We start from the raw sequence: 22238 nt of genomic DNA on the forward strand, positions 1-22238 counted from the left end.
CAGGGTGGCAGTGGTGAACACTGCTGGGATCAGAGGTTCAAACATTCACAAGGGAAATTTCAGAAGGGTATCAGAGGAACTGGCTTACACTTGCATTTGTATCTGGGGTACTGTGGTATGGCCAAAACTAAAGAAAAAACAAAACAAAATGGTGATGGGATATGATAATGTGCTGGAAATAACTTGCTTATACACTCAGCGCAGCCACTCTGACGAGACAAAGCAAAACAAATTCACAGTAAACAGAGCACTGTGTCTCTCTCTGACAGGAACAACAAAACAAGCACAGGACAATGACATGACAACAGGACATCTCAAGATTGCTCAAATACCTTAATGTAAAAAAATAAACCAAATAAAAGGTTTGCAGACAAAATGTCTCAAGACAGAAAATAGCGTGTCTTTTACAGAAAGCCAATGATAATAAATTCAACCCACAATGAGTTGCCATGCTGTTAGCTCTAATTAGAATTGAAATCTGTGGAAAAAAAAAAAATGGATTTCAGGGAAAGAATCAATAACTGAAATTCTTTAACACCAGAACATTGCAAAGTAACAGTGATTGGGTGGCAACCTTGCAAACTCAGCAGACAGATTGATGAGGATATAAAGTCTCTACAGTCGGACATTACAAGGAAACATACAGGCGTCATCCAGGCACGCAAGCACACACCAATGTAAGGCAAGTTATTTCCATGCAAAGCAAAAAGGAAGTGCAGATGGAATGGGATGGGATGTAATAAGAGCCATGAGATCTTTGGCCAGAGGTTGAGAGGTGCTAACCAAGAATATCTGGTCCGCATGCCTTCGCTCTGTAATGCAGTGAGTTTGGTTGACTCTCTCTGACAGGCAGTACAGTCACATGTTACTTGGAAAGAAACATCTAAACTGGGCCTTTTTCTGTGCTTAAAAGCTTTCCCACTATTAGAAAGGCTGCTTTCTTTGTGGACTAGCTTCGTTTTTGATAAAATTAACAAATTATGCTAAAACTTACAGGAAGGCTTACCTTACTAAGGTAAGCAATGACGAAGACCAGGGGTGGGTAGGTGTAGCCTAGGGACAGCAGAAGACTATCTAGGGTGACTACTTTTTGTGATACTAAAGCAGTATGGCTGGGGGAATACTTGTATTGCGGCCTTTAACTTATCGGAAGCGGGCTCTATCACTACTATGGTACATCAGTACAATAATAGTTTTTATTTGTTAAAGGAGAAAAAAACTCCAGAATTAAATGCTTCTACGATCTTGTGCTCTTTCATATGTTTCAGTGGTTTCATGTCGAAAAGGAACAATGGGAGTGAATCTGTTTCTGCCAAGGCTCGCAAACATAAGCTAGCCACGCCATTGCCCCCCAATCGGGTAGATCTGCTGCTAGCGGCGAAAATTAAAGGCCATATATAACACATGACAGTTACTAGTGTTACTGGTTGTGATTTCATGTACATACGTGAACTGTAGCGTTTATGTCTCGCTCCCTTTGACGGGTCTTGATTAACAAGCGTAGTTAAGACAATGCCAATGAGGTAGGTGGGATGTAAGGGAAAAGAAAGGTTATAAAGTGAAGTGAAGCCTCAGAGGTGAGGGTTGGGTCAAAACAAAGACATGGTGCAGGAGCGGTAAAGGCAATTTTTTTAGAAGGAATGGGGCGGGGTGACACAAAACAGGAAACTTAAAGGTTCTGAATGTAATACGCTTTGAAGTGAATTGAGTTTGTTTGTGTATAACGTGGCCTATTCCTCTGGCCTACTTTGGTATACATTGGACCCATCACCAATACATTTTAAGGACATTGTTAAAAGACAGAATTAATAAAGACATGCAGAAACTGTCACAGTTGCACAAAAGCAAAGAAGACTTGAACAAGTGAAGAGTGGCTTACATTTCTCTAGCGTTCGGCTTGTCTGGAAAAGGTAGAAAATAGGTCACAGTAAGTTTTGTTTGCCTCCGTTGCATGCACTAAAGAGTGTAAATTACTACAAATGATGACTTTGGGAGACAATAACAGACCACACAGGTGACACAACGCCATACATTTATCATGCGTCTGGGAAACTAAAATTTTCGCATAACACATCACAAAATGAAAGGTTTTTGAAAACAAAAACATTCCTGCAATTAGTCCTGGAATTGATGTCACGATAAATCAAACAGAACTAATTAGTAAAAGATGGAGGGGGAAGCAGTGGCCGCTCATTACCTCTTCCTCCTGGTCTGAATCGGACTCCTTTTGGGAGCAAGAAGCAGCAAGAAGCAGAAAGATGTACAGACATAAACAACAGGGACATCACGGAAGAAAGAAAGATGGTGGGAATGTGTGAAAACAATGACAAAGATGACTGGATTGACATCGGGAACGGTGGGAGTCGACTCAAAGACTTCATAGTAAAACGAGACCTACAGGCGTACCACAGGGTACCTTTCTCAACACACTGTGTGTCCTGTGAATGTGTAGGGAACATGGTTATTTCTGTACAACAATCAGAAAGAAACAGGCTAAAAAAATGCACAAATTTGGAGGAACATAGCATCCAGCAACCTTTGCTGTTGGAAGGTTACATCTCTGGGAGGGTTGGAGGGGTGTGAAAGCTGTTCTTATCTGGAGCTCGCAAGTGAAAAGAAAAAAAAAAACACATTACAACGAAGAAAAAGGGGGATTTATGCCCCACACCTCCCTCTAGCTAGCAAGAAGTGGCATAATTGGAGGGATCGTATGGTTCTCTTTGGAGAACCTTGTGATTTGGAGATATACTCTCCTGGTACCTCCTGTCATTCACATGGTAGGTCTGTTGGTGGATAGAAATGGCTGATCCACACACCCAGGTGGATATCATTGTCGCATATTTTTGGCAGCAAGCTAGTACTCATGAATTCATAATTTGTTCAAATGACAGCTACATGTTGAAAATTCCAAGCAAAATTTTTGTTTTTCCTTTTGGGTCCTTCACATACTGGCAGTTCTCTGAATTGTCAGACAGGTAAATCCCGAGGAGTTATCAGATACATCATGTGTTCCGCATCTTGCATGAGAGGACCAAACAAGGTCAAGAGTGCCCTCGCTGCCGAATCAGTCTGGCGTCCTCACCTTGCAGTAAGACGGCAGTGTGATGTTGAGGTTGCATATGGCATTTTGGGTGAGTGACCTGTAGTTCCTTGGCTCTTTCATGAAGGATAACCTCCCGCACGGCTCCTGAGTGTTGTCTCTGATCTACCGGGGACACGCAATGGAGAATTAATATAAATAAATACAACGTAGAATATGAGAGATTTGGTTTGACAATAGATCCTAACAAACGTGTGCCAAAGAGACTTAGTGCTCACTTTGATGAAGAGAGCTAGTCTGTTCTCCTTGAAGGCAAAGAAGCTAAACAGATGATGCTGGCCACTTTTAGTGAGGGGAACAAGGTTTCCAAAGCAGTCTGCATAGATGGGCTTCCCTTCGAGGACCTGAAGACAACACGTAACCCATAAATTTTTATTTGTCATAACAGTTCAAGGAATTACCACGCCGCTAAACACTCACCTCGACGTCTCGGCTGCGGGCCACCTCTGTGAAGTTCTCTTGCTGCTCCAGGGTTTTGTCGATCTTGTCATCCGTCATGCAGAAGCAGCGCAGGCGGGCCTCGATGGGGTCATGGGTCTTGGCAAAGATGACAAACTTGGCCATGTAAGGGACACATATGATCTCCCGGTACACTTGGGTGGAGAAGTTGACTGACTCCTGTACTTGCCGACAGTCTATGAGCCAGAACCTACAGATCAGAGGGGATATTGGTTAGAGTACCTTGGCATCAAGATATCCATCTGCACTTGGACATAGAGCTCAATGAAGGATAGGTGTTTTCTCTTGCCTGGCAGACACATTGGTGGTGAAGGACACACTGTCATTGATAAAGGTTAATGGAGTGGTTCCTGTTATGTCCTCCCATTGGGCCGGTGTTGTCCCACCTGAAGAAACGAGGATGTATTTTAATTCCACAGGGTTTGATGTTGACAAGTGCTCAGATCTGCAAGTGTGTTCCCTCACCGGTGATACTACAGAGCAGTCGCAAGGTTGGGGTGTCTCCACCAAAACCGTGGAGGATGGGGTCTGCGTTCGTCTTGGGGACTGGAATAGTCATGGTGATGGGCTTGTGGAATTTTCGTCTTCGAGGCTCAAGAGTGACAATGGGGCTGAAAGTTGCCTTGTTCCCTAAGATTTTCCTCACTGTGTCCACGCTCACTGGCTGGGCCTGGGAAATGAAACAGAAATTACAAATTGTGCCAATAAAACATCGATCGGGGAAGTCATACAAGTCAGGCATGGCTCATCCAAATGGCTGATGAAGACAAGGCTCCGACGTGATCGTTGGGGTCAATGTTTTCAGAAATGACCAGATCCACAGTCACAACAATACAAGACACAAAATAAGACAATACCTGTAAGCCAACCCTGATCCTCTTGGTCAGCGCTCCCTCAGGAAAAACCGCCTGCACTTGGGGCACAACAGTGCTACTCAGGATGCCCCCCTCTGGGCCAATCAAATTGCTGTCTTGCTTGATGCGTGACACCACGGCAAAGTACTGTGGGAAATCTCTGGTGATGATACGGCAAATACGCTTCCTCTCCAGCTCCTCTGGGGTGTCGAGTTCTGGGGAGTGGGAGGGGAACACGAATGTTCAGCTCTCTCTGGGTCAATATTTGGGACATTTAAAGCTTTGTAAAGTTCACATACGCGCAATCGGAGACCAACCTTCGTCCATGCCGTTGAGAATCTGGTTGAGCTCTTCTTGGGTATGCTCACAGTGATGCTCCTTCCAACTTTCCCCCGTCTCACTCCTCAGGATGACCAGCTCTCGCTCCCTCCCCCGCAAAGCTGCAAAGTGGGGGATCTCCACAATCACAGGGCTGCAGGATAGACAGCACAAGTTTTAGTCTGAGATAAAATAATTTCGGAACATGTACGTGTGTCTGAATGACCACAACAGTACAACATGGGTTTCCACCATCAACACACTGACAGATGACAGGGGCAATGTGGGTTTCACACAACTTGGAAGTCATTAACTGCTAATGGGCTAATTCTTCATTGGCCTTGTTGTGTGAGGACGCAGATTTCGGAATCCCAGAATCCCATCTGAGGCAAGACATATTGGCCTCTGGGTGGCAATGAAAGTGTGAATGTTGTCGCCGGTCATTTGCCTGTCTAGACAAATGTCGCACAGAGCACAGAATACGAGGAGAAATTTGGCGTGACGTCGTTTGCCGAGTGAATTAGCCCACAAAAATTCAGAATTAATTAATCCCAAAGGGAGGAAGAAGTGTGAGCTTAAATTCATGGTATCTAGAGGTGCTACATGACAACCAGCTAAATTATGCAAGCAGATTAGCTAAGAAGCACTTTCGTAAATCAGAAGAATTCTGCTCCGATACTTTGGCCTCAACACTTCCAGCTCTACAGTCACATGCTGCTACTCTCAGAGGTGTGCTAACCAATGTAGAAAAGGTTTCTTCCGTGTGCATGTCACATAAATACTTACCTTAATTTGAGCTAGCTGTCTACACACACATGCACGCACACACACACACACACACACACCTCCCAACTATGCGAGTCATGCTACATTCAGGTAGGATCCAGTAACAACACAGACACAACGTAGGGGGTATTTTCATGTGACTTCTAGATGGCTGGATGGATGGGTTATTATTTTTAACCCACTCAAAAGGACTCTATTTTTGAAAATGTTAATTTGTGTAAAAGTCAAACCAGTGGGAGAAAGTAGTCAGACAGACGATAAATGTGCTTATGATAATAGAAACATCTGATTGGATGGTTTATTTGTCAAGCGGTCAGATGCAGTCAGGAGGCAGGAGAGGTCGTGCCTCACTTGCCAATCATGGAAAGAAAAAAAGTCAAATGAAAAAAATAATTAAATGGTTATATTTGTCAGTGATTTGCACTATGACAGTATTTTTCATTTAACTTCACAATTTTTAGATTGTTTCTCATTCAAAATCGCTGGATTTTTACATTTACAGTTCAAATACTGAGAAGAGACGTGCAGTGAGGCCGTGAACTGTTAAGCTGCAACGTAGATTGCACAACGACACTAAGATCATTTCGCTGTCTCTCTGTATGTTAAAAATTTTAAAAACTTTTGCTATATGAACAACATTTCCAATGTACAGTGTTTTTTGTAAACAACTGTATTTGTGTAACTAGTTTCTTGTGCTGAGCAATCAGCCTCACCAGCCATGAACCTCACCCCACCTCACTGCTGTCAAGTACTCATGATCCGGGTAGTAGTGATGAATGTTTGTCTTTATATGAGGTGTTGAAGAAGGATTAATAGTTGTATGTCTCTATATGATGTGTGAATAATTCTGTATGTGGCCCTGTGATAGATCCGGGGTGAACTCTACTTCTCGCCAATTCACTCCTGAGATAGGCTCCAGCCCAACTGTGACTCTAAGTGCAGGATAAGCACTATAGTGAATTAATAAATAATAAAAGATAATAATAATAATAATAATAATAAAGAATAATAAATAAAATAAAAAATAAAAACAAATATATAATAAAAATAAAAATAAAATAAAAAGAATAATAAAAATAAAAGAATGAAAAAAATGTTTTCACTCAGTAATTTGATTATCTACAACCCAAACAGCCATTTACATTTCACATGAGACACATCCACTATAGAACTATGGTGAAAGCATGAAGATACACGCACTCACACACACACAATGACATGGACGCTTACTTAATGTCAACAAGAAGCAAAGTCATTTTCCAGCAGTGCAGTATTAGTACGTGCATATACAACTACAGCACTCACACAGACGTACGCGTGACATAAAGAAGCAGCAGCAGAGGAGAGAGGGGTGTCTTGGGGATAACGTGTCTGGCATCCATGGATCACTTCATATGCACAACTAGTGACTTTGCTGTGTTTGCTTTTGTTTTTGTGTCGTCTCAACCGTACCCGAGGAATTTTGTCCCCGGCGGGCCGAGCTGGAGGATTCTGCTAACCAAACTCTCGCCCTCATTAAGAGGTGGAGGGGCATTGGGGAGGTGCAGCTTACTGCGACATCGCCCGTGTGTCCATATGCAGCAGTGAGGAAGAGAAAACACACACACACACACACACAATGTTTCCAGTCGGGTTCGAAGAAGAGGTCTCAAGAGCGAGGGATTAAAAAGATGTTTAGCGGTGTGCCTTTCGGAAATGTCCTTGGAGGTATAAAACAGAGAAGTGGGAAATGTAAAACGTATGCAGAAACTTGTTATATATCCCTGAAATAATAGCACTTCTTAAGATACACCTCAGCTCAGCGTCATTATAGCAGCTGATCGGTATTTCCTTCTCCTGTCCGTTGAAATTAAAAACTTCCAGCTTGGAAATGAAACAGTTCCTGGACCAGCAAAATGTTTTCTGAGATCATATCAAGGTGGGGGTGGAAGGGTCAGCTTTTAGTCCCTCGTTTTTTGTTATGGTCAAATTACAAGCTGACAGATGAGGTTAGACAGGAATCCCCATGGACCGTGACCATTTGCAGATGACACTGTGATCTGTCGTGAGAGAAGCGAGTTGGTGAAGGAACATCTAGAGAGGTGGAGGTATGCTCAGGAAGGAGAGGAATGAAGGTTAGCAAGACAGAATATATGTGTGAACACAAATGGAGGCTACATGGGAATGGAGGTAAAGAAGGTGAAGGATTTGAAGTACAGAGGGTCAACAATCCAGAGCAATGGAGAGAGTGGAGAAGAGATGGAGAAACATGCTCGAGCAGGTTGGAACGCATGGAGAAAAGTGGCAGGGGTGATAAAGGAGTATCAGCAAGAATGAAGAAGATGGATGTGAGAGTGGTGATGCCGTCTCGAGTCCATCAGAGGGACAGCACAACATGTTGGATGCTATAGAGATAAAGTCAGGCTTAGACAGTTGGACAGAGAATGGCTGATGATCTGGGCCCAAGGATGCTGAGGTTGGAGGAATAGAAAAAAAAAAACAGAGATGAGGTTTTTGGAAGTAGGGAAAGAGAACAGGAAGTTAGTTGGTATGAGAGGAGAGGGTTAGATGGAGGCAGATAATTGGCTCTGACCCCTGAAGATAAATGCTATAAAGCCACATGTAATAAACAGCAATTGATACACTAATCTGACTCATCTGAATCATAGTTCACATTTAGTGAGAAATGTCAAATAACTATACTAAGGGTGTGTTCAGGGCTTCTTTTCATGGGAGAACCTTCTCTCAAATCAGCAACTGATGGTCCGGTGAATAGATCTGTGATCTCGAGCTACATATGGAACCAATCGTGGTGCAGCAAACAAAGGGTGGAGTTAACTAGAGAGGCTTCTCCAGGGGTTAGGGAGGAGGAACCTGTGGCGTATGGGGGAGGGTTGGGGTTTGAGGGGGGTGGTGGGTGAGGTCGGACATGCTCCGGGGCAGAGACATCCCTGCTGCTGAGGAAAGCAAGAGCAGAAAGTTAGTACAGCGGTTGCGAAAGGGGCGGCAGTTAACTGGATCTTCTCTTGACTTAAGCACTGCAGATTGCAAACCACTTGCAGGTTAGTGTCCGTCATAGAGATTAACCCGCCTTTCATTCATCACTTCTTGGTTAAAAGAACCAACAATTATAACCGTTTTATGCGCTACTTCGTAACCACTGGGTTTGTTAAACGTCTCGACATTCTGTATGATCCTCGTTGTTCGTCCGTACCGGAGATGATGCTTACCCGAGGAACTGGGCTCCTGAGGGTCCCACCTCGATGAGCCTGCTGGCCAGACCCTCGCCCTCCACCATGGGCGGCATGGTGGCCAGGCGGTGCCTCTTCACCAGCCTGCACGTCACCCGCGTTGGCGCACTGCACTTTCTCGGGGGGATGATGATGCGTAGGCCGTTGTGGCGGCAGCCGCGCATGGCGCCGCCCCTGGCGTCCACCATGAAGCTAACCAGGAAGCTGGGGAAGATGTATCATGCGTTTTACAAGTGGATAAACGCCAGATTGGGTGATGAGAATGTAGACACCACAAGAATCTTTGGCCTGATCTGTGCCACATGCCAAATGCTCTCCGTGAGACCGGGGCCAGAATTTATAATCATTAGGAAATCCCATTGCTCTTGTGCAGTTTTTCAAATGTATTTAAAGGATAATAAATCTGAAATAGTCCTGCAATGATGCAGGTGAACAGATCTGTGTCAAAGCAAGCTACTAAAACCTAACTTTTTGTACGGCAAATACAGGGTGTCATTGCGCTTCCGGGAGGTCACGGAGATTTCAGATTATGGTTCTCTACTATGTCACACCTCATGCAACGTGGCACATATGCACATGTCTGAAGGAGAAAGAGAAGGAGGGCGGGGGATGGGGGTGAGGGAATCGGTTACGGCCGCCGAGACATCGGTTTTATGGCATTTAAGGCACAGGGACGCACAAATGGTTACTGGATTTAGCGCCACAGAAAGCGGAGCCGAAAACAAACCGTCGCTAACCATTTGCTTAAACATCACACTCGTATTCTGATTTGCGTTTCTTGGATTGAGGATTGATAAGTATATCAGAGCTATAATTATCTCCTTAATTAGCCCATTGTAGTAATCGTGTTATAACATATTCTCAAACGCTGGATATGTTAGTGGACGTACAATATTTGTGCTGTATGGCAAATTGTGTCCTCAACTGGCACCACCTCCGTCTCTAGCAGATTAGCACCTTCTCTCTTGAAGTAAAAAGACTGGATTCAAATCCACCAAATCAGAGAACGTCCAATCAGGCGTTGGGTTCTTGTTATTTGAAATCGCTTCCGACCCGCTATTCGGGGCGATGCCTGTTGAGGACCCTGTGGCATCCATCCACTGAGGTGGGGTCAGGTAGGGGTTGGGGTAGGGGATGATGAGCATGAGAAGGAGGGAGTGATGCAACCAAGGTGCAGGTCACCTGCTGTGGTCTCCATGATCACGGCACGGAGAGGAACGGCTAAAAACAATCACATCAGACAGAGAGGAAGCCAGAGTCAGACAGAGTCCGTCAAGGTGCTGCGTCGTCAACGTTTTACGCAGCACTGCTTCAAATCCCCTCGTGTTGTCTTGGTAGCACATTTCCACTTCTCAACATTTCTACGGAGTTACAACATAATACATAAACCCTCATGTCATTTCCTGTTTGTTTTGGGTGGCGGTGGCTTCCAAGCGCTGCATATCGCATGCAGGCGGGGGCTTCGCAACAAAGTCCAGGGACTCCAGTGGACAATTGCTAAAGAATCGACCGACGTTTTAATGACTAAATGGTTTAGTTTGGGATTGGGTGAGGTAACCATGTGACAGTGATGCGTTTAAGTGCCGGGGGCACCAATCGAAAAACTGGTAGTTCGATTCCCGACTCCTACTGTGTGCATGCCATAAACACTGACTCCTCAGTTTCTTCTGGTGGTCTGGAACGCAATGAAAGCTCTATGTAAGGCCCCGTTAACATCATATTTTTGGGGGGAAACCGCAAACTTAAGTTGCGTTGTAGCTCTCTGTCGCCAAGATAACTGTATTTTCAGTATTTACAGTAACAAATAGGAAGATTTGAAACTGCTTCATTTTCATCTCCATGGAGACAGGTGAAATGCAACCCTTTGAAAACAGGTACCAAGATCGCGGACAGGAACAACAAGCCGACGCTAACATGTACTCCAGAGCAGCGGTCCCCAACTTTTTTTGTACCAGGGACCAGTTTTATGCATGAAAATGTTTCCGCGGACTGGTTAGAGGCGCGGAGGTTCAAATAATAATCAGTTTTATCACTTCACAGAATTTAATCTGAATGCAACAATTATACTTCATATTAGGCAATGACAATAATTTTGCTCTTTGAATTAAATAACAAAAAAATAATAAAATAATAATAAATGAAAATAAAATCTTGGGGGTAGTGGGTGGGGAGCTTGTGGAGCTTGTGTATGACTTGTTGCGATAAACCTGTAACTTACAGTAGATAGGAATCTTGATATATTTTAAAATGTAGCTTTGTTTTTGCTGGCAGTCTGTGATGCGTTTCGTTGTTTGCTTGTTTCCTATCGAAAAAGCTCTCCAGCAACTTTTAATTCTGGGTCATCTTTTTTCAAGGGCGAGCACGTGAGCTTGTGTGAAATGGCGCTGGAGGGTCTCATGAAAAAAATGTAAAAAATCATTTGTGCCAAGAAAGCAGTTTAAGGAACGTGATGCTTGGAGTTGGGAAATGTAGCTTGGACCAAAAAGTTGGAAGAAAGTTCATCCCACCCACTGAATCCATTGTCTCAAGAGCTCCCCCTTCTCAAGGATTATTCAGGTGCCATTCTGCCAAGAAATAATCTAGAATGAACTGGATTTAAATTCTGTATGGAGAGATGTCCTCTCAGTACGTACCCAGAATGGATGGGGCTGGAGGACAAAGCCACGTTGTCCAGGTTCTCCGTCCCCCAACTAAGACGATACGAGTCTCTCTCACTCTCCTTCGCAAGCGTTGAAATCTGGAATCGAAAAAGGGGGCCAGAGATGCAGCTGGTGTTACTCCGTTGGACTCCAGCCTTCTGTTCGTATCAATTCTCGTCACGCAAAAGATTATACAAACAGCCAGTTAATGGCGTTGTGTTATTTTGGAAAGGGGTGGGTTTATGTGGAGGACTAGCAAAGCATTACGTGGTCACTTTATGAGGAATGTGAGCTATATTCAAATTACAAGAAGTACGAGAAGTTAAGAAGTATTTGATCTTTCATATCATGTTTTGATTAATTTTCAAGTCTCGAACCTCTGCGATTGGCAGTAGATCTCGCATGTCATCTCTTTTTCGCCTTTATGGCAATAACATTCTCATTTAGCCAAACTCTAAACTAATTTTTGCTCATTAGTTGATGTCTTCCTTGATGGCATCCATAAAGCTACCAGATTTAGATGATGTGCACCTTACCTGCTGACAGGTGAGCATGTCGTCCATCATGCCCTCGTGTTTCGGGGAGTAGTAGTTGTTGTAATTGGGTGTGAACGACCTGTCCGTGCTGAAGCATGGAGAAAAAGCAGTTACCGTGAGGATGACTTTAAAAAATTTAGAAAATTTCAGATGAATTCGTGTGGGATGTATTTTTGTGGATGGCAAAAACATGAATGTTTAATGAGCGCATATCAATCACAAAGTAACAATATGAGCTTAATAATGCGTGATATTTGTGGTTCTGACTGCTTACCCTACATATCAGATGTGAAAGGTTGGTGGATGCAACAATAAGGGGGTTGGACTTGGAAGGGAAAAGGGAAATGTCAGCGTCCTTACCTGTCGGCACGCCCCCCTTCCAGGCTGAAGCGCAAGTAGTTCATCCCATCCAGATACTGCCCTGGCAGGGAGTCGTCTCCCAGTTCTCGGAGGTCTTCTGCCCGAAGGTACTCCCCTCCGTCGCCGGTCATGGTGTCGTCGCCTTGGGAGGGTGGAGGAGACAGGAAGTGAGCTAACGAATGGAAACTCCAGTTCGATCAGGATGAGTTGATGCCGACTGTAGCCGTTGTAAACTAACAGCAAATATATGCCAACCAAGTAAGAACGTTTGCTTCTGACCAAGAAAATATTTATATTTTTCCCCTTGCAACTATGCTAAGCAGCTATAGCACCTCATACCACATTATGGTACCACCTCTATCCTTATATATGGAAATTCTGACGCAGGAAATATTTAGATGGTAAACGGTCTCCACTTACAGAGACCGATTACCATCTAAATATTTGCTTTCATCACCTTATGGTTTCAAAGAGGATCACATTCACTCATTCCCACGCACACAGACACACACACACACACACACAAGGGGCTAACCAGACCATCTGGATTGGTAGAAACAGCTGGGGTTAAGTGGACACTTTGGCATGCAGATAGGAAATTGGAAACCCCTCTTATTGTATCAACAAACACAGCCACCTTTTCTAATAGTTTTTTAATAATTGAGAACTTAGGGGCTTGCTTTTTGATGGGAAAACGTAAACAAAAAAAAATGTCAGCAAGGAAAAGGGCAACCTTTTGAGTCAACTAGGCTGTCATGCTCCCCCTTCAACACACACACACACACACGTACTCACACACAAGCTGAGGGGCGTTCGCTCCATTGGCAAAAAGACAAAACATGCTAACACAAAATGTCAGTGTTAGCAGGGTTCTGTGCTAAGTTTGGGTCCCAAGCTTTGCGATTAAATAAAATCAGTATGACAAATGAAGCGATAGCCGGGTTAATCCTCAAACCCACACACTACTACTGCCAGACTCTTAGCAATGTATGCTGATACGCTGACTTGAATCATGGTTTTTGAATCATGTACATTGTCTTTGGCAGGAAAAACAAGGCCTTTAGAAGAAAACAAAGAGGAGTCTGCTGGTAACAGCAGAAGAAAGTTTACAGCTGAGGTAGCCGCTCGGTTGTGGACATATACTGTAGACACATTGCCCTCCTTATCAGGCAGAAAAATGTGCAAAATTTCCGCTGCATAAGTGAAGGCAAGTGAAGGGATCCGTCCTGGAGTGTGGGGGCAAGTTCACACATTCTCCTGTAATACAACGTTGGTATCTGGCTGAAATTTCCCGCTCCGTATAACTTGCTCCCGTTAGTTTTACTCAGCGTGTTTCATGCAGCATACAGAAAAGAGCAGCTCTGATAAACTCGGTGGCGCGGCCCGTGGCGCGGCACGCCGAATACCTTCCGCATCCTCCGGCTCCTCCGACATGACATCATCAATGACTTTCCACGCTGTGGGCGGACAGCACAGTTACTCACTGCCTCCAGAGCTCCACTCCAAAGAGGGGTGGAATGTGAAGTGTCAAACATGAAAAGCAGCAAGTATGCTAATCTCTCCAATAGAGGAACGTGACAGTTCAAGCCCAAACTGTAAAGCTGTTTAGTCAACCGCTTGTCAGCTCCAGCAGCTGTCATGGGAGGTACTTCCTGATCACTTTATTTCCAGGCGGATGGAAATATTAGGCTACATTTTCTGCCACCTCATAACTGCGCCCCTTTTTATCCTAGATTTTAAATGTATATGTAGGGGGACAGAAATATCAGCATGTACTGTAGTTCTGGTAGTATTCCTTTTATTCCTCCATTGCTGTTTGTTGCAGGAATGATACTTGTATGTATGAAATGTGCGCATCGTGTTTCTTTAACTATCGAACAGGGGCTGGTTCTTGCAAAGTGACAGAGTGCTAAACGGGATGATGGGAAGTATGATACGTATGACACAACAGGATAGACTCAGGAAGGCCGGTAATGTGCCTTTTCTTCTGCCGAGTTTTCGGAACATGACTCACCCTCTTCGTCTGAGACGTCCAGCACCTCGGTCATCGTCTCTGGGACGTTCAGCTTGTGTTTCTCCGTCACCGTCTGGCAGCGTGATAGGATGAAAGTTACTGATTTCTAAATGAATTAACATGTGGATTTAACTTCATGTTTCGTGCAATTTTCTGCGAAATAATGAGATACTTTTACCCGCAGGTGACTAATCCTGTCTCCTACTCAATAATTGTCGTCCTGTGAGTCTTCAGTTATTTCTACTTAAATAATTATAACTGAATCATTAACTTTAGCACTTGTCCTGCTTAGAAATTTGAGAACCAGTGAGGATTTAACATGGTCAGATCATCTGTCAGTCACAGACATCCAGCTATTCACTGTCAAACACGCCAATTTACAGTCTCCATTTAACACACTGACTAATTTTAGACTGTGGTAGGAAGACGTGGAACCAGAACCAGAAAATATTGGTGAATCATAGCAAATTCTGGGCTCTAGACCGCAGTACAACATAAGAGTATCGCTGTCCCGACTTTATCATGCGGGTGTTTTCGAGTGAGGTCGCGGCGAACCGTTGTGGTGGTGATGATTTCCTCGGTGACGACCCTCAGCGTGTCCACCACAGAGATATACCCCAGCCTCCGAGCGATCCCCAGAGCCGTGTTGCCATTCTGAACAAAACAACACAGTATGTTTTTGTTTTGTATTTTAAGTCCATGCGAAACATTGTGTTTTGCAGATATGTGTCCGCCTACCACTGTGATGGCGTTGGGCTTGGCACCGTACTGCAGCAGAACGTTAATGATGTGTGTGTTCCCCTGCTGGGCCGCCTGATGGAGGGGGGTGTATCCGTTCTGTGCAGCAAAATGAAACAAAGCAAAACAAATCACTAGAAGGCAGGAGTGTGTTTGGGACAAAGTAGAGCCGACGTTAAGTACGACCCATATGTCACAGCATGGGTGCCCTCCGGTTTGTGGTCAGCACATACCATTTCCTGTGTCACGCTGTCTCCTGATCACCAATACAGGAAGATGCTAACTGTCTCTGCGTGTCCCTTGCCTGACTACCGCAATGCCTTTGTCACTTAACTAGCCAATGTCCTTCCAGTTCCTGGCTACCTATGCCGCTCCTGACTCCCTGGAATCTTAAGTGATCTGCACTGTGGCTCCTGTGAATAAACCTCGACAGAACAATCTGGCCAGAAGCAGCTCCCTAAAGCCTCCAGCTCTGCCCCCTCCATCCACCCAGATCAGACCTGGGCACTTTACGGCCCACGGGCCACATCCGGCCAGCCAAACAATTTTCTTTGAATATTCTTAACAAATATTTTCAATCAATGATAAATTCAGAAACTCCCTATATTTTTCCTTTTGTTTGATTTTGTATGGATGATTGCATTCAAAATAATGTCGGCGCATTTATATGATCATTAATGAAGTTGAAATAAGATGCCGAAAAATGTAAATATTTAAATTACAGTTTTTATATTGTTCAATTTACATGATATAGAAGTTAAATATAAAATGTGGCCCGCTTGCCGAAATAATTGCCCACCCCTGACCCAGATCATTGGTGACTGACCAGCATTGATGGTTCAAGAGAATTTGGATGTCCCTCTGTCGGGGAGAGGTAGTCAGTACCTGGTAGACCGGAATAGCTATCTTCCTAACGAAATTTACTTGGATTCCAAGGAATTTCACTTTGGATCTGGACCTTTTTTAAGGATTTTCATTGACATTTCCTGGGAAAACATGGCATGTCGCCTGCAGACAGCCCTTGAGTGGAAGATACTGTCACAACCTAGGCTGCTGAGGGGGGGGGCTCCTGATGATCATCGATGAGGTCCTACCTCCAACCATGATCGCCGATCTCACACCTCACCACTGTGAACTTTCTGTCTCTCATATATATCCTGTACCAATCTAACATACTTCTCTGCTACTATCAGACTTCCTCATTCAACCATTGTTCTTCTCTCTGGGCCCTGTCGTATGCTTTTTCTAGATCTACGAAGGCGCAATGCAGCTCACCGGGACCTTCTCTGTACTGCTCTGTAAACATGGCAAATACTGCCTCTGTAGTGCTCCTTCACGGCTTGAAACCAAATTGCTCCTCCCCAGATGCTGACTTCTTTCAGTCTTGTTTCCATTACTCTTTCCCATAACTTTCTTGTATGGCTTGCTTCGCTGTCTTCCATTTCTCTCATTAATCAGCTTTTCAAAGTACTCCTTCCTTTTTCCCGTCATACATCTGTCACCTGTCAGTACATTTCCCTTCCTATCCTTAATCACCCCAAATGTCCTTTCCATCTTGATCTCTCTGTTTTGACGGCCAGTATAAATCTTTCTGTCCCTCCTTACTTTCCAACCGAGCATACAAGTCATCATACAACCATTGTTTAGCCTTTGGCACTTCCACCTTCACCTCGGGGGTGCATCTCCCGGTACTCCTGACTGCTCTCATCAGTCCCCACAGTGTCCCACTTCTTTTTCGCAAACCTTTTTCTCTGAACATACCCCTGTACTTCGTTGTCATACCACCAAGTGTCTTTATCTACTCTACTTCCAGACGACACCAAGTACTCTCACACCTGTCTTCCTGATCACATTAGCTGAGATGTCATTTGGAATTACGTCCCTGACCACCGAGAGCCTTCTTAACTCCCTGAAAATCATACAACTACTCCTCCCTTTTCAGCTTCCTCCACTTTGTACTCTGCTCTTCCTGTGTCATCTTCATCTTCCTTGTCACCAGATTCATCCGACAAATACGATTGGATTTCGATCCTACAGTTACTGACTTTGTTATAGATTCATCACCTTGGTTTTGGAATTGACGCTGGCTCCGTTCTGAAGTAGGAAGTTGACCATTTTGGCATTACCGTAATGACATGCCACGATGAGCGGGGTGTAGCCCAACTGTAAGGAGATGGCAAATTTGATTTAATTAAAACATGTCAGTTCAATAAATGCGACCGTGAATTCTTCCTTCTCACTTTGGTCTGCTGGTTGAGATTTGCTCCGTTTCTGGCCAGGATCTCAGCAACAGCTACTTTGTCCTCCTGCGCCGCTAGGTGGAGGGCAGTCAGGCCACTCTGTGGACACACACAGTCTATCAACAGCAGCCAAAAATCCTGTCCGACCATCAATGAGCAGACTTAACGTAAAGAGGAAACACACAAGTTGATGGTATACCTTGTTGGGTATGTTAACCTGTGCTCCCTTGCCCATGAGTAGGGTGGCCATTTCCGTGTGACCCTCCTGGGAGGCCAGATGGAGTGGGGTGACGCCTTGCTTGGTGAGGATGTTGGTGTCAGCACCATACTGCAGCAGCACCGTTGCGATCTCCATCTGGTTCTTCTTTGCCGCGATGTGGAGCGGAGTGTAGCCATTCTGGTTCAAGACAACAAGGGAGGTTAGAACCTCATCAGGGCGAGACTGAACTAGTTTTTATTTTTTTCAAGTAACGAGGACCATTCTCAGCCTTGTAACAGTGTGTCTAACGTTAAATGAATTATTTCCTGCCAAAATTACAGTACGACATGATCCACAAAGTAATTCTAAGTCACGTTTCAAAGTGTTTTTGCGTCACAAAACAGTCCCACTGTGTCTTGGACAGCTGTTATACACATGTAGCTCCAATTCCCCTCAACCTGTGTATGTGTGGACTACACATACCCTTCCTCCCAGTTGCAAATAAGAGGCTAAATGAATTTTTGTACCTTTATTAAACCGACAAAGTCCTTTCAATGTGTAAACCATGATTGCTTACATGATATATGTTATATTTGTAAGCGTGTCCTTTGGAAAGAAGGGACCGCAGTTTTGACCGATGGATGAAACGAAGAAGTTTTGGGGCCAATGGAAAGAAAAAAAAAAGAGGAAAGGAATTTTTCTGGCTGGAACCTACTATAACTTTTCCGCTCCTCGGCATCTCTCACCTTGGCCATGGTGTGAGGGGAAGCTCCTTTGTCCAGGAGCAAGAGCGCCACCTTCTGGTTGTCATAATGTGCTGCAACATGGAGCGGCGTGAGGCCATTCTGCAAAGGGAATAAGCAGCAGTTAGTGGTTTATAAAGGTTCAGGTGATATTTATAGATTAATACCACATATCTAGGGATAGATTACAATTTGTGATTTTGATCATTAGTCATGAAGAATGAATGATCAATAACAATTAACAGTACACTGCCTATATCTTTATTTTCTGTGTTTATCCAAACATTATCCAGCTTCATTAATTTAAAATGCCTGCTTTACATAAGTACTTAATGTGTAATTTCCGTGACTTTCTCTCCGTATCCGGGACAATGAATGAATGTTGTTGTGCAACGGATCGCTCATAGGCCAGTGATTCCCCCCCCCCCTTCACCCACACACACACACACACACACACACACACACACACACACGATGATCATGTCATGCGTGTAAGTGTTGCAAAACCGAGTCAAACAGACGCCACTCTACTTGCGAGCAATTTAAAAATAGGGGTGTTCACAACCGTTGCCTGGTAACCATGGAAACTGCACTGGAAATAGATAATTGTTGTGTGTGTATTTGATATGATGGCTTCTGAGAGTTCTAATACAGGTGCTATTGTGTAAATAAACTTAATATTTTAACGTAAGCGATGAGAGGGTGAACGGTTGCATGTCTCTATGTGACCCTGTAATTTGTCCAATTACATCTGGGAAAGGCTCTACCATCCCTGCCACCCTGGATGCAGGATGAACAGTATAAGAAATGAATATATATTTTCATATGTGATGATAATTATTACTTATTAATTGACTTTTTCTATTTCTAACAATATACATATATATACACACACAGACACACACACACTATATACCGTAATTTCCAGACTGTAAGCCCGAACACTGCGGCTTTAACAATGATGCGGCTAATTTATGGATATCTTTATGGCTAACAAGCTTCATGCCTACGAAACATTTAGCCTCGTCACATCGGACCAATGAAATTACCATGAAATTAAGCGGCCTTTCAATACCAACACTGAAGAAAACGACTTTAATGGTTTGAACGTACAGGAGGAAGACGAAGATGCCGATCAGTTGGAGTAGGACAAAGCGGGGAGAAAAATATGGATGGATGGATGGACTTTTCCTTGCGTTATTTGTTATTCATCCTTTTCATCAGCAGTGTTGCGGGCATTGTTTCCAGTATGTATTTGTGGATGTTGTTGGTATATATTCAATTAAAAGGTTAAAAAAATGTTTCCGTGTAAATATCTCGTGCTACAACGTGGACACCTGCGGCTTTTCGACAGGCCTATGTATGCACACATATCATTTATTCAGTTCTTTTTAGCCAGTGCGGCTTATATTCTGGTGTGCTCACTAGTCCGGAAATTTGGGCACATACATATGTATAGATATATCTATATACAGTATATATATATATATATATATATATATAACAATTTCCCACTGAACAGTGCCGATGATGCAAACAGGTGGGGTGTGTTTGTTTCCCATACCTTGCCAGCACAATCAGGCGGAGCTCGGCGCTGAAGCAGAAGCTTGGCCACGTCCAGGCTGCCGTACTTGGATGCCACGTGCAGTGGAGTGAAACCTTTCTGTTTGGGGGGAGAAATTGAATTTAACATTTGATTAAAATATAGAAATATGACATCAATTAATAAATAACATGATATCCTGACTATTTTCTTCACCCTGATGGTGACTGTTATGAGAAGATCCCCAGCAGGGGGAGCACGAGGTTGACGAAATAAACAACAACCCGCCAATGTGTGTGTATGTGAGCCCGCCCTACCCGTGAACCAAGGTAGAAAAAAAATAAATAAAAAGACCTTTTGTTTTTTTTTTGTTTGGAGATGCTATCAGTTATAATATTATGTACAAAGAAAGTGCTACAATGTCGGGGTCGGGTAGGGTTTTGGAATTTGAGCTTCGGGGGGGGTTAAAACTCCTGCGGTGGTGGGGTGTGGCTATATTTTCTTGAGAGGTGGAACCCGTAGTTAAAAACATGGGAGGAATACTAGATTTTTAGCAACTTATATCCAACATTTAGCATTATAGGACCTGCATTTCAAAAATTTGGGGACAGAAGTTTGGATTGCAGCTGGAAGGCAACAGGGTTCCTCCACCCACCTTGGTGGCCATGGAGTGCGAAGCCCCAGCCTCCAGCAGCACGGAGGCTGTTTCCACCTGCCCCTCCCGAGCAGAGATGTGAAGTGGGGTGTAGCCGTTGCTGGTGGCGGCGTCGGGGTGAGCCATGTGCTGCAGCAGCAGTTGGACGATCTCCGTTTTCCCCAGACGGGAGGCGATGTGGAGCGGAGTCTGGTCCTCCTGAAGGGGTCGCCAGAGGAAGGGTGGGGGAGAAAAATGAAGCAACCAAAAGGGAGAAGGTGAGAGCAGAGTGGTGTGGTTGCTTCAACGCCAGGAGGAGTCTTACCCGAGCCCTGGCGTCCACCATGGCGCCGTTCCTCAGCAGACATCTGACCACCTCCACCTGGCCGGCGCGGGCCGCCATGTGCAACGAAGTTTCTCCGCGCTACAAACACCACCCCGTTAGAGCATTGTATCTCAACCCTCTCATTTTTTCCTAAGAAATCATTCACTCACGATGTTGCTGACGTCGGGAGAGGCCCCATTCTGCAGCAGCAGGAGGACGATGTTAAGGTGGCCCATGAAGGCCGCCACGTGGATGGGGGTCAGGCCCGACTGTGGGGGAAATGTGACGGTGAGAGAAATCACATGGCAGCAGATGGACCCGGTCGGCATATTAGCTTTAAAAACAACAACGCGGACTCTGACAGCAAAGCAGGTGACTAAGCTAACCAGGTGAAGTGGCACAGAAGATCTCAAATAGAAACTCCTTCAGTGATAAAGATCACAGATTCACAGTTAGCAAAGTGTGTGTGTGTCCCACAGACTTGTAGACCACCTGATGCTGTTAGCTAGCATCAGTCGCGTGCATGCGTAATCACTATCCTGAAACGTCAACGCATCAGAGTTAGCGGTTTTAGCCAGCGCTGAGTGTGGCGTACCTCTGTGATGGCCTGGATGGACGCCCCGTATTTCACCAGCAGCTCCATCACTTTCACGCGGTTCTTCTTGCAGGCGATGTGCAGCGGGGTGAAGCCATTCTGTGTGGGGAGGGGGCATACATGTCAGACATATGTAGTTTGCTGACAAAAATGGATTTTTAACTTCCTTTGTAGGAAGCCAGATGGACGCCTGAGCTAAAAATAGAGAGATTCAGCCAAGAGACTAAAAGCACAGGCTTGTGATTTACTCTGCCTCTACATGGATTAACCCATTCTTCTTTTGAAGTGGAGTCCTACCAATGCCCTTGCGTTGGGGTTGGCCCTCTTGTCCAGCAGCAACTTGGTGACCCTGTAGTGGCCACAATGCGCCGCCACATGCAGTGCGGTTAGGTAGTCCAGGGTGACGTCATCCACAGGCGCCTTGTGCTGTAGGAGGTGTTTCACGCACTCGACGTGGTCACCCTGCGCCGCCATGTGGAGAGGGGAGAGGCCATTCTGGAAGGTGAGCGCAAAAAAAAACAATGTGAGGAGATAAGAACTTCACTGTAGGCCTCCTTCGTTACGGTTGAGAACTACAAGGGCACCTTCGTCCTCGCCAGCAACGGCGCTCCCCTCTCCAGAAGCAGCTCCACAGCGGTATCATGTCCGCTCCGAGCGGCGCAGTGGAGCGGCGTTAGACCGTCCTGCAGAGAAACACAATTTGTAGAGTGGACTGAACAGAAGCACTTGAGGCTGAATGTCCAGGGAGACGGTGATCGACTTCAGGAGGAAGATGGACACACCGGCACAGCCTCTAAATATCATGGATGAGGTGGTGGAGACGGTTGAGAACCATAGATTCCTGGGTGTCGTGACTGAAAACAGACTGGGCTGGAGATTCAAGATAGAGTCTGTACAGGAAAGATATGAGCAGACTGTACTTGCG

At 44.7% G+C, this 22238-nt stretch overlaps 1 protein-coding gene across 12 annotated transcripts in view; it reads right to left on the bottom strand.

Moving 5' to 3' along the window:
* LOC147223800 (ankyrin-2-like) overlaps positions 1-22238 on the bottom strand; it is a 91524-nt gene that overhangs the window by 22421 nt on the left and 46865 nt on the right. For 6 of the 12 annotated variants that reach the window (XM_086165534.1, XM_086165530.1, XM_086165531.1 and 3 more), the window contains 31 exons: positions 21898-21996; positions 21611-21808; positions 21314-21412; positions 20889-20987; positions 20719-20817; positions 20415-20612; positions 19781-19879; positions 18220-18318; positions 17474-17671; positions 17275-17373; positions 17099-17197; positions 15035-15133; positions 14852-14950; positions 14297-14369; positions 13689-13739; positions 12283-12424; positions 11923-12010; positions 11381-11484; positions 9930-9968; positions 8727-8951; positions 6970-7068; positions 4731-4885; positions 4417-4628; positions 4025-4229; positions 3849-3945; positions 3521-3749; positions 3319-3444; positions 3083-3205; positions 2198-2224; positions 1880-1901; positions 89-127 (listed from right to left, as the gene is read on the bottom strand). In XM_086165534.1, the coding sequence (XP_086021660.1) occupies positions 89-127; positions 1880-1901; positions 2198-2224; positions 3083-3205; positions 3319-3444; positions 3521-3749; positions 3849-3945; positions 4025-4229; positions 4417-4628; positions 4731-4885; positions 6970-7068; positions 8727-8951; positions 9930-9968; positions 11381-11484; positions 11923-12010; positions 12283-12424; positions 13689-13739; positions 14297-14369; positions 14852-14950; positions 15035-15133; positions 17099-17197; positions 17275-17373; positions 17474-17671; positions 18220-18318; positions 19781-19879; positions 20415-20612; positions 20719-20817; positions 20889-20987; positions 21314-21412; positions 21611-21808; positions 21898-21996 (3640 nt within the window). The remainder of the gene's footprint in view (positions 1-88; positions 128-1879; positions 1902-2197; positions 2225-3082; positions 3206-3318; positions 3445-3520; positions 3750-3848; positions 3946-4024; positions 4230-4416; positions 4629-4730; positions 4886-6969; positions 7069-8726; positions 8952-9929; positions 9969-11380; positions 11485-11922; positions 12011-12282; positions 12425-13688; positions 13740-14296; positions 14370-14851; positions 14951-15034; positions 15134-17098; positions 17198-17274; positions 17374-17473; positions 17672-18219; positions 18319-19780; positions 19880-20414; positions 20613-20718; positions 20818-20888; positions 20988-21313; positions 21413-21610; positions 21809-21897; positions 21997-22238) is intronic. The other 6 variants (XM_086165535.1, XM_086165532.1, XM_086165536.1 and 3 more) reach the window with 5 other exon arrangements.

This window comes from Fistularia commersonii, chromosome 19 (assembly GCF_037954325.1).
Source record: "Fistularia commersonii isolate RoL2024-O1a breed Wild chromosome 19, RoL_Fcom_v1.0, whole genome shotgun sequence".
Taxonomy (NCBI): domain Eukaryota; kingdom Metazoa; phylum Chordata; class Actinopteri; order Syngnathiformes; family Fistulariidae; genus Fistularia; species Fistularia commersonii.